A 12561-nucleotide genomic window follows, 5' to 3' on the forward strand; every position below is an offset into this window, starting at 1 on the left:
AAAAAAATAGGTAAAACTTTTTAAGCTATGGGTGGCTTTAAGTTTTAATTATCTCCCATCAACCATGTCATCTGTGTTAATGTGTATAGGTAATATACACAGAGTTTGCTTTCTATTGGAAATCATACAACATAAAATATACCTACCTTATGTTGTTGTACTTGGCGTTTTAGGTCTTCAAGATCAGGTCCAAGGGGCTCTTCCTCCATTTTCCTTGTTCGTTCTTCTGTTTTTGTTAGCCAGTCATTTAACTCTTTCAGTTTCTGATTCTGGAGTTCCATTAAAACTCTATGCAAACTGAAAATGTGAAGGAAGTCTATTATTATCTCTTTTAATGAAACATTACTAAACCTCACAAAGTAAAACAATGAAATTAATAATATATGGAGTGTTCACATTTGGAAGCATCTACTGGACATTGAGAAGGATGTAAGAAAAGCCCACAATCAATCACCCCTAAAGCTAAAAAGTTTCACATATCCAACTAAATATGAACATGCTAACTGAGGTGCAAACCATCTCTGATAATTGACTTAGCATATTTTCGCAGTTGTTTTTTCACATTCTAATTATTTAGTATGCGTGGTGGTGAAGATGGCCACAAATTCTTTGTCAATCTTCCCATCAAGAGATGAGGTATATTTTCCATCCTTGTGAATATGACCTGGCCTTGTGATTTTTGACCACAGAATGTGGCGTAACTGACACCACACCAATTCCAGGTGTAGGCTGTAAAAGAACTGGCAGCGTTTCTATATTTTCTCTCTTGAAGCCTAGATTCCATGCTGTAAAGGAGGCCAGGCTAGAGTACTCAGTCATTAGAGACCATATAGGAGTGATTCTAGTGGATGAAATATTACCTTAGAAGTGAGTTTCCAGCTCAGTGCAACCCAATGAGTGACCTCAGCTATAACACTGGTAATAGAAAAACAACCTGGCTGAGCCCTGCTTATACTCCATCTTCAGACTCATGACACAATTATAAATTGTTTTAACCCATTAAGTTCAGAAGTCATTTGACACAAAGAAATAGATAGGTGAAAGGATGCTTTTCCCCCCACAAAGATACATAAAATAGTGGGCTGGATAATGAATTTAAAGTCCAAAGGCCTAGTTTCACAGCCCAGCTGTAAGCCCTACAACTCAGTTCTTAAATTTTCTCAATTATATTTCCAGCATCAGGGATGTGGGATAACGCTTTGTCGATTAATTATACAACTTTATGTTGAGGATAAAAACATATTAAGGTTAATTCATTAATTCAACCAAAACTTGAGACGCAAATGAGAAGTGTTAATGGTTATTTCAAGGGAAATATTCTTTATGAACTTCATGTTTAAAGCAGTTTCAAAACTATATTCTGAACACTGATCTTATAAAGAGGATATAATTTGAATTAGGAATGTATTATTTTGAATACATAATTTTATTCTGAAATCTTTACCTGAAGTTTACATTAATCATTACATTTAAACACTCAAAGTATACACATAGCTGAGAGTGTTTAATATTAATAGACTCGGTTTTTTGGTTTTAGGTTTACAAAAATTAATGAGATTATAATACAAAGAGTTACCACATAACTTGCACTCAGTCTCCCATTTCAACATCTTATGTTATCATGGAACATTTGTTACAATTAATGAACCAGTATTTGTGCATTATTATTAACTAGAGTCCATATTCTGATTTCCTTAAACTATCTTTTCCATTCCAGTAACTCTTCAAAGATTCCATATTACACTCAATTGTCCTGTCTCCTTAATCTGCTTTCGGCTATGGTATTTTCTCAGAATTTTTCTGGCAGTTTTTGAAAGTGCTGCCCAGACCAGAATTTTGTAGTATACCTCTCAGTGGGGATTTATCTCATTTTATTTCCTTATAATTAAACTGGGTTTTTTGAAAGACTACAGAGGTAATGGGCCATTTTAATCATGTTTTATCAAGCATATATACTCTCAGCATAACTTATCAATGTTAACTTTGACTACCTGGCTAAAGAGATAGGTGTGACATTTATTCACTATAAAGTTAATCTTTTCTCCTCTTTTTATACTGTTTTTAAATAAGAAAGTCACCATACCCAGCCCCCATGGACTGGGGAGTTATATTCCCTCTCCATGGAAGCAGAAAAGTTACATAAGTTATTTGGGGATTTTTTCTGCATTGGAGATTTGCCTCTATTCCTCCATTTATTTATTTATGAAATTACTTATTTATACAGGATGGACTCATGTATAGTTATTTTATACTTTGGGCTAAATCCACTATTAGTTTTTCCTTTAGGTTTTTGCTCAAACAGTTCCAGCTTTGGATATTGGGAGCTCTTGTACTTGGCTTATTTGACATATCCCATCAATATGTTTTTTGTTTAGGGTGGGGGAGTGGAGTTGAGCATGTTCTTACTTTCTGGCACTACAAAATGCTCCAGGCTCATTTGCTATATTCCCTTTTCTAGTTTTAGAATCATCCATTTCTCCACAGTGTTCTGTTTCCTTTTTTCGGGGGGGTGGGGCTGGGGGTGGGTAGAATGTTACTGGAAACCATGATCCTGGAACACAAGATCCTGTAGCTAGGTATGCTCATTGCTTCTGGGGTATTGTAGCTTACAAGACCTCTAGGTTGACAGAAAGAAGTGGATGTATGAGTGTGTACTTAACCATAAATACATCTTTATGTAATTATCTCATATATATTAAGCTAAATCAGAATTTATCCATCTCTTTCCACCTTGTGGCTTCTGCCCCTTGCTTACCTGTCAACTACCTCTTCAACAGTAAGAACCTGACGTAAAGTAAAAGTTTTTATAAGAAACTCAAAAATGATTTATTTAAACTAGAAGATGAGATGGCCCCTGTTCCATGTTTGGCTCTTCATGCTGCTGAATCCACAGACAGAGAAAGAGGTTACCACACAGAACCTAAACACAAAGGATCCACTGAGTTCATTCTACACAATAGGGGCAAGTAGGACTACCTCAGAGAACTAGGGCCGGGCGCGGTGGCTCAAGCCTGTAATCCCAGCACTTTGGGAGGCTGAGGCGGGTGGATCACGAGGTCAAGAGATCGAGACCATCCTGGTCAACACGGTGAAACCCCGTCTCTACTAAAAAAAAAAAAATACAAAAAATTAGCTGGGCATGGTGGTATGTGCCTGTAATCCCAGCTACTCAGGAGGCTGAGGCAGGAGAATTGTCTGAACCCAGGAGGCGGAGGTTGCGGTGAGCCGAGACCGCGCCATTGCACTCCAGCCTGGGTAACAAGAGCAAAACTCCGTCTCAAAAAAAAAAAAAAAAAAAAAAAAAAAAAGAACTAGGGGCATTTGCCAGGAGTTTCTTAGTATCCCCATATACAACAATGTTAACCAATAATAAAAAAAAAAAAAAAAAAAAAAAAAAAAAAAACAGAAGATGCTTGATCAATATGGAACCACTAATAATATGGTTCTTTGGAAGGATGAATTTCGTACTCCCACTAAGGTCAAAGTCTGCAACTAGAAGAAATTCTTCCATAGTAACTAAGACAGCATTGTATTGGTGTAAAACAGATGAAAGGAACATAATAGAGAACCCAGGAATAAATCCAGGCATTTGCAGTCAACTGATTTTTGACAAGGGTGTTAGGAACACACCACTAGGAAAGGACACTCTTTTCAGCAAATGCTACCAAAAAAAGTAGGAACCTACATGCAGAAGAATAATATTAGACCCTTATCTCTTGCCACATAGAAAAACCAAATTAAATGGATTAAAAAATGTAAGACTCCAAACTATCAAACTATTAGTAGAAAACATAGAAGAAAAGCTTCATAACATTTGTTTGGGCAGTAACTCTTGAATATGACTTTAAAACCACAAGCAAAAAAAGCAAAAAGAGACTGAGGACTTATACCAAACTACAAATTTCTGCACAGCAAAAAATAAAATTTTAAAATTAAAAATTAACAGAGTAAAGAGATAACTTTCAGAATGGGAAAAATATTTGCAAATGTATCTGATGAGGGTTCATATCAAAAATATGTAAGAGAGGAATGCTGGGAAGATGGCCGCCTAAGAACAGCTCAGGACTTCAGCTCCCAGTGAAGGTGCAGAGGGTGAGTGGACGCCGCATTTCCAGACGAACTCTTATTGCCCACAGACCAGGAGATACCCAGGCAGAGGGGTCGCCAGCGTTGCAGTCCCAGCCAGTGCGGCTGTTTTGGCCCCTGTGGGGCTGATTCCGCCCGCGCGGCTGCTGTGACCACGCCCTGTTGCTGCGGTTCTCCCTACAAAAGCCACTGGTCTGGGAGCCCTCTTAGCTGGCGAGCAGAGCCCTGAGACGGCAGAGTTGCCCATTCATCTGAAATAGTGAGTCAGGCCAGGAGATTCCTAGGCAAAAAATCCGCCAGGAGCCGGCGCCGCAGTTCGAGCCGACTCCGTGAGTCGCAGCACGGGAGATCCCGGCGCCTTTTCAGCAGGCGACCCGAACGCGGGGTCGTTCAACTTAAAAGAAAAGACTCTGAGTCAGGGAGCCAGGTGATCAGGCTCCCTTGGTCCCATCCCTCCACCCCCAACAACAACGAAAACAAAAACAGTAATTGGAAACCCTCTGGGTTGAGGCCTCCAAACCAAGCACAGCTGAACCGGGAGGGTCCGGCTCCGTGGGGGAGGGGCTTCCCCCATTACTGAGACTCTCCACCACTACGGAGGCAGGCTGCCTTGCAGAGGCAACCCGCCGTTGCCGAGGCAACCTGCCACAACAGAGAGAATCCGCCATAACAGAGGCGGGGCCACCATTGCCAAGACAGTTCTAACTACACCCATATAAAAAGGATTACAGGGAAGAGCTCAGGGCAGCTGGGCGGAGCCCACAGCAGCTCAGCAAAGCCCCTGCGGGCAGGCAGTGGCTAGGCCTGCTACTAGCTGGGCGGGTCAGACCTGAAGAAAAATCAAAAAAGGCAGTAGTGCAACGGAAACTCATAAAGCTCCAACTCCCTGGTACAGAGACAGACAACAGGTGGATAAACCCACAAAAATGGGAAGAAACCAGCACAAAAAGGATGAAAACTCCCGAAACCAGAACACCTCTCCTCCTAAAAGGGATCACAACTCCTCACCAGCAAGGGAACCAGACTGGATGGAGAAGGAGGGTGATGAAATGACAGAATCAGATTTCAGAAGGTGGGTAGTAAGAAACTACAATGAGCTAAAAGAACATGTTCTAACCCAACACAAAGAAAATAGGAACCTTGAAAAAAGATTGGACGAACTGCTGACGAGAATGGACGGCATAGAGAGGAGTATAAGTGAATTGATGGAGTTGAAAAACGCAACACGAGAACTTCGTGAAGCATGCACAAGCTTCAACAGCCGAATTGACCAAGCAGAAGAAAGGATATCAGAGGTCGAAGATCAACTCAATGAAATAAAAAGAGAAGGCAAGAACAGAGAAAAAAGCACAAAAAGGAATGAACAAAATCTTCAAGAAATGTGGGACTATGTGAAAAGACCTAATCTACATCTGATAGGTGAACCTGAATGTGATGAAGAGAATGAATCCAAGCTGGAAAATACTCTTCAGGATATTATCCAGGAAAACTTCCCCAACCTAGTAAGGCAGACCAATATTCAAATCCAGGAAATACAGAGAACACCACAAAGATATTCCTCAAGAAGAGCAACCCCAAGGCACATAATCATCAGATTCACCAGGGTTGAAATGAAAGAGAAAATGCTAAGGGCAGCCAGAGAGAAAGGTCGGGTTACCCACAAAGGGAAGCCCATTAGACTCACAGCAGATCTCTCAGCAGAAACCCTACAAGCCAGAAGAGATTGGGGGCCAATATTCAACATCCTCAAAGAAAAGAACTTTCAACCCAGAATCTCCTATCCCGCCAAACTAAGCTTCATAAGTGAAGGAAAAATAAAATCCTTTGTGAACAAGCAAGCACTCAGAGATTTCATCACCACCAAACCTGCTCTACAAGAACTCCTGAAAGAGGCTCTACACATATAAAGGAACAACCAGTACCAGCCACTCCAAAAACACACCAAATGGTAAAAAAGCATCAACACAATCAAGAAGCTGCATCAACTAACCAACAAAACAGCCAGGTAGCATCAAAATGACAGCATCAAATTCACACATAACAATACTATCCCTAAATGTCAATGGACTAAATGCCCCAATCAAAAGACACAGACTGGCAAATTGGATAAAAAGCCAAAACCCATCAGTGTGCTGTATCCAGGAAACCCATCTTACATGCAAGGATACACAAAGGCTCAAAATAAAGGGATGGAGGAAGATCTACCAAGCAAATGGAGAGCAAAAAAAGGCAGGAGTTGCAATTCTCATCTCTGATAAAATAGAATTTAAAGCAACAAAGATCAAAAGAGACAAAGAAGGACATGACATAATGGTAAAAGGATCACTGCAACAAGAAGAGCTAACGATCCTAAATATATACGCACCCAATACAGGAGCACCCAGATACATAAGGCAAGTTCTTAATGACTTACAAAGAGACTTAGACTCCCACACAATAATAGTGGGAGACTTTAACACCCCATTGTCAATATTAGACAGATCATCCAGACAGAAAATCAACAAGGATATCCAGGACCTGAATACAGACCTGGAACAAGCAAACCTAATAGACATTTACAGAACTCTCCACCCCAAATCCACAGAATATACATTCTTCTCAGCACCACATCACACCTACTCTAAAATTGACCACATAATTGGCAATAAATCACTCCTCAGCAAATGCAAAAGAACAGAAATCATAACAAACAGTCTCTCAGACCACAGTGCAATCGAGTTAGAACTCAGAATGCAGAAACTAACTCAGAACCGCACAGCTTCATGGAAACGGAACAACTGGCTCTTGAATGTTGACTGGATAAACGATGAAATGAAGGCAGAAATAAAGATGTTCTTCGAAACCAATGAGAACGAAGACACAACATACCAGAATCTCTGGGACACATTTAAAGCAGTCTCTAGAGGAAAATATATAGCAATGAGTGCCCACATGAGAAGAAAGGAGAGATCTAAAATTGACACCCTATCATCAAAATTGAAATAGCTAGAGGAGCAAGATCAAAAAAACTCAAAACCTAGTAGAAGACAGGAAATAACTAAGATCATAGCAGAACTGAAGGAAATAGAGACACAAAATCTCTTCAAAAAATCAATAAATCCAGGAGCTGGTTCTTTGAAAAGATCAACAAAATAGACAGACCACTAGCCAGATTAATAAAAAAGAAAAGAGAGAATAACCAAATTGATGCAATAAAAAACAATAAAGGGGATATCACCACAGATTCCACAGAAATCCAAACCATCATCAGAGATTATTACAAACAACTCTATGCACATAAACTAGTAAACCTGGAAGAAATGGATAAATTCCTGGACACCTGCAACCTCCCAAGCCTAAACCTGGAAGAAGCCGAAACCCTGAATAGACCAATAACATGGTCTGAAGTCGAGGCAGCAATAAAGAGCCTACCACCCAAAAAAAAAGCCCAGGTCCAGATGGGTTCACAGCTGAATTCTACCAGACATACAAAGAGGAGCTGATACCATTCCTTCTGAAACTATTCCAGACAATCCAAAAAGAGGGAATCCTTCCCAAATCATTTTAAGAGACAAACATCATCCTGATACCAAAACCTGGCAGAGACTCAACAAGAAAAGAAAATTTCAGGCCAATATCCATGATGAACATAGATGCAAAAAACTTCAATAAAATACTGGCAAACCGATTGCAACAGCATATCAAAAAGCTCATCCACCATGATCAAGTAGGATTCATCCCGGGGATGCAAGGCTGGTTCAATATATGCAAGTCCATAAACGTAATTCACCACATAAACAGAACCAAAGACAAAAACCACATGATTATCTCAATTGATGCAGAGAAGGCTTTTGACAAAATTCAACAACCCTTTATGCTAAAAACCCTCAATAAACTAGGTATTGACGGAACGTATCTCAAAACAATAAAAGCTATTTACGACAAACCAACAGCCAATATCATACTGAATGGGCAAAAACTGGAAGCATTCCCTTTGAAATCTGGCACTAGACAAGGATGCCCTCTCTCACCACTCCTATTCAATATAGTACTGGAAGTTCTAGCCAGAGCAATCAGGCAAGAAAAAGAAATAAAGGGTATCCAAATTGGAAAGGAGGAAATCAAATTGTCTCTATTTGCAGATGACATGATTGTATATCTGGAAGACCCCATCATCTCAGCCCAAAATCTCCTGAAACTGATAAACAACTTCAGCAAAGTCACAGGATACAAAATCAACGTGCAAAAATCATAAGCATTCCTATACACCAGTAATAGACTTCAAGAGAGCCAAATCAAGAACGAACTGCCATTCACAATTGCTACAAAGAGAATAAAGTACCTAGGAATACAACTAACAAGGAACGTAAAGGACCACTTCAAGGAGAACTACAAGCCATTGCTCAACGAAATAAGAGAGGATACAAACAGATGGAGAAACATTCCATGTTCATGGTTAGGAAGAATCAACATCGTGAAAATGGCCATACTGCCCAAAGTAATTTACAGATTCAACGCTATTCCCATCAAGCTACCAATGACCTTCTTCACAGAACTGGAAAAAAACACCTTAAACTTCATATGGAACCAAAAGAGAGCCCGCATAGCCAAGTCAACTCTAAGCAAAAAGAACAAAGCGGGAGGCATCACACTACCGGACTTCAAACTATACTACAAGGCTACAGTAATCAAAACAGCATGGTACTGGTGCCAAAACAGAGATATAGACCAATGGAACAGAACAGAGGTCTCAGAGGAAATACAACATACCCACAACCATCTGATCTTCGACAAACCTGACAAAAACAAGCAATGGGGAAAGGACTCCCTGTTTAATAAATGGTGTTGGGAAAACTGGTTAGCCATGTGCAGAAAGCAGAAACAGGACACCTTCCTGACACCTTACACCAAAATTAACTCCAGATGGATTAAAGACTTAAACATCAGACCTAATACCATAAAAACCTTACAAGAAAATCTAGGCAAAACCATTCAGGACATAGGTGTAGGCAAGGACTTCATGACCAAAACGCCAAAAGCAATGGCAACAAAAGCCAAAATAGACAAATGGGACCTAATCAAACTCCACAGCTTCTGCACGGCAAAAGAAACAGTCGGTAGAGTGAATTGGCAACCAACAGAATGGGAAAAAATTTTTGCAGCCTACCCATCTGACAAGGGGCTGATATCCAGAATTTACAAAGAACTCAAGCAGATCTACAAGAAAAAAACAAACAAGCCCATTCAAAAATGGGCAAAGGATATGAACAGATACTTTACAAAAGAAGACATACAGGAGGCCAACAAACATATGAAAAAATGCTCATCATCACTGGTCATCAGAGAAATGCAAATCAAAACCACATTGAGATACCATCTCACACCAGTTAGAATGGCGATCATTAAAAAATCTGGAAACAACAGATGCTGGAGAGGATGTGGAGAAATAGGAACACTTTTACACTGTTGGTGGGAATGTAAATTAATTCAACCATTGTGGAAGACAGTGTGGCGATTCCTCAAGGACCTAAAAATAGAAATCCCATTTGACCCAGCAATCCCATTACTGGGCATATATCCAAAGGATTATAAATCATTCTACTACAAGGACACGTGCACACGAATGTTCATTGCAGCACTGTTCACAATAGCAAAGACCTGGAACCAACCCAAATGCCCAACGATGATAGACTGGATAGGGAAAATGTGGTACATATACACTGTGGAATATTACGCAGCCATCAAAAACGATGAGTTCACGTCCTTTGTAGGGACATGGATGAACCTGGAAACCATCATTCTCAGCAAACTGACACAAGAGCAGAAAATCAAACACCGTATATTCTCACTCATAGGCAGGTGTTGAACAATGAGAACACATGGACACAGGGAGGGGAGCACTACACACTGGGGTCCGTTGGGGGGAAATGGGGGAGGGACGGGGGGGTGGGGAGGTGGGAAGAGATAGCACGGGGAGAAATGACAGATACAGGTGAGGGGACGGAAGGCAGCAAACCACACTGCCAAGTGTGTACCTATGCAACAATCTTGCATGTTCATCACATGTACCCCAAAACCTAAAATGCAATAAAAAAAAAAATATGTAAGAAATCCAAACAATTCCATAGCAAGAAAACAACCTGATTGAAAATAGGCAAAAGACCAAAATTGACATTTATCATAAAAAGAACAAATGGGTAAAACATAGATGAAAAAAATGTTCAGCATCACTAATCAGCTGGGAAATGCACATCTAAACCACAATGAGATATCACCTTATTTGCAGAGAAAAAGGGACACTCATACACTCTTGGTGGGAGTGTAAATTACTTCAAACTATTGTCAAAAACAGTGAGGTGATTCCTCAAAGGCCTAAAAACAGAACTACCACTCAACCCAGCAATCCTATTATTGGGGATTTACTCAAAGAAATATAAATTAGTCTACCAAAAAGACACAAAGACACATATAGTCATGGCAGCACTATTCATAATAGCAAAGACATTTAATCAACCTAAATGCCTATCAGTAGTAAACTGGATAAAGAAAATGTGGTAAATACGTACCATGGAATACTATGCAACCATAACAAAGATTAAGGTCATGTCCTTTGCAAGAACATAGATGGTGCTGGAGGCCATTATCCTTAGTAAAGTAATGCAGAAACAGAAAACTAAATATCGCATGGTCTCACTTATAAGTGGAAGCTAAATGATGAGAACACGTGGACACGTAGAGGAGAATGACAGACACGGGGTCTATTGGAGTTTGGAGTGTGGTAGGAGGCAAAGAATTAGGAAAAATAACTAATGGATATATCCGTTAGTTATTTTTATCACCAGGCTTATACCTGGTGATGAAATAATCTGTGGAATAAACTCCCATGACACAAGTTTACCTATGTAACAAACTTGTACATGTACCCTTGCACTCAAAAGTTAAAATAAAATTAACCATATCCCTGCCAAAAGAATAAAGAGGTATCACCTCACTCTTGTTAGGATAGCTACTATCCAAAAGAAAAAAGATAAATATTGATAACGATGTAGAAAAAAGGCACCTACTATGTACCTGCAAAAGTGAAAAATTACAAATTAAGAAAAAAAGAAAACCTTTACACACTCCAAGTGGGAATGAAGATCAGTAAAGTCATTATGGAAAACAGTATGAAGGTTCCTTGAAATATGAATAACAAAACTATTATATGATATAAAATCTCACTAAGAATTCTATGTACAAAGGAAATGAAATCAGTATGTCAAAAAAATACCTGGACTACCATTTTTATTGCAGTACTATTCATAGCCAAGATATGGAATCAACCTAAACATCCACCAATGTATGAATGGATAAAGAAAATGTGGTATACATATACACAGTGGAATACTATTCAGCCATAAAAAGTAATAAAATGTTGTCATTTGCAACAACATGGATAAACTTGGAAGATATTATGTTAAGTGAAATAAGCCAGGCACAGAAAGACAGGTACTGCATAATTTCACTTATACGTGGAATCTAAAACAGCATATCACATAGAAGTAGAAAATGAATAGTGGTTACCAGAGGCTGGGGTTGTTACAGGAAAGCAGGAGGTATGGATATGTTGTTCAAGGGATATATACTCACAGTTAATGTATTCAAGTGAACTATTTTATAGCATGGTGACTACAGTTAATGGAAACATACTCTTGAGAAATCCAAAGAGAGAGGATGCTAAATGTTCTCATCATAACAATGATAAATATATAACGTAATGCATATGTTGATTAGATAGATTCAACCATTCCACCATACACACACACACACACACACACACACACACACACACACACTCTCTTAAAAACGTCACATTGTACATGATACATACAATTTTATCCATCATTTTCAAGTTACAAAAGCAATATTTAGAAATTGGTAGCATTTAAAACAATAAAATATAAAAATTGGGTCTATTGAGTGTGTGTGTGGATGCTGCATGCTACTGGCAAGAAAGATAGAACACACTCAAATGCGTTTAGCCAGTAGACTACTTACACATTTATGTAAAAGTTTGCGGGGGGAAAAAATAAATGATAGTGAAGGAGCCAGGACCTAACAACAAAGACAACTGACCTAGCAACCCTGGAACTGGAAGAGCAAAGGAAGAGAGCTGTTTCTGGAGCTCAGGGAGAGCTAGAGACTTGGAAGAATAGCTGTCCAACAGCAGCTGTAGCTCAAGAGGAACACAATTCCTGCCACTGCACAGTAAGAACCAGAAGAGGAAGAGGAAAATACCACAATCTCTACTTTCACCCTCTTACCAGTACCTCCCATTGGCTGAAGTACTTTAGCAGCCAAAGGCCAAGAGAAACCTGGGTGATGGAAAATCTAGACTTTACCCTCTTTATATAGAGCAAGAAAGAGAAAAGTGAAATGAATCTGCTAAACAGAGTAACTATACTTAACTTAGAGTAAGGGTATTTAAAACTAAACAGAAGGGTACAAAATTCCATC

At 39.4% G+C, this 12561-nt stretch overlaps 1 protein-coding gene across 10 annotated transcripts in view; it reads right to left on the reverse strand.

Annotated features, from left to right (window-relative positions):
* Positions 1–12561, reverse strand: part of DMD (dystrophin) — a 2654855-nt gene that overhangs the window by 1540915 nt on the left and 1101379 nt on the right. For all 10 annotated transcript variants that reach the window (XM_074391460.1, XM_074391461.1, XM_074391462.1 and 7 more), the window contains one exon: positions 147–297. In XM_074391460.1, the coding sequence (XP_074247561.1) occupies positions 147–297 (151 nt within the window). The remainder of the gene's footprint in view (positions 1–146; positions 298–12561) is intronic.

This window comes from Saimiri boliviensis, chromosome X (assembly GCF_048565385.1).
Source record: "Saimiri boliviensis isolate mSaiBol1 chromosome X, mSaiBol1.pri, whole genome shotgun sequence".
NCBI classification, from domain to species: domain Eukaryota; kingdom Metazoa; phylum Chordata; class Mammalia; order Primates; family Cebidae; genus Saimiri; species Saimiri boliviensis.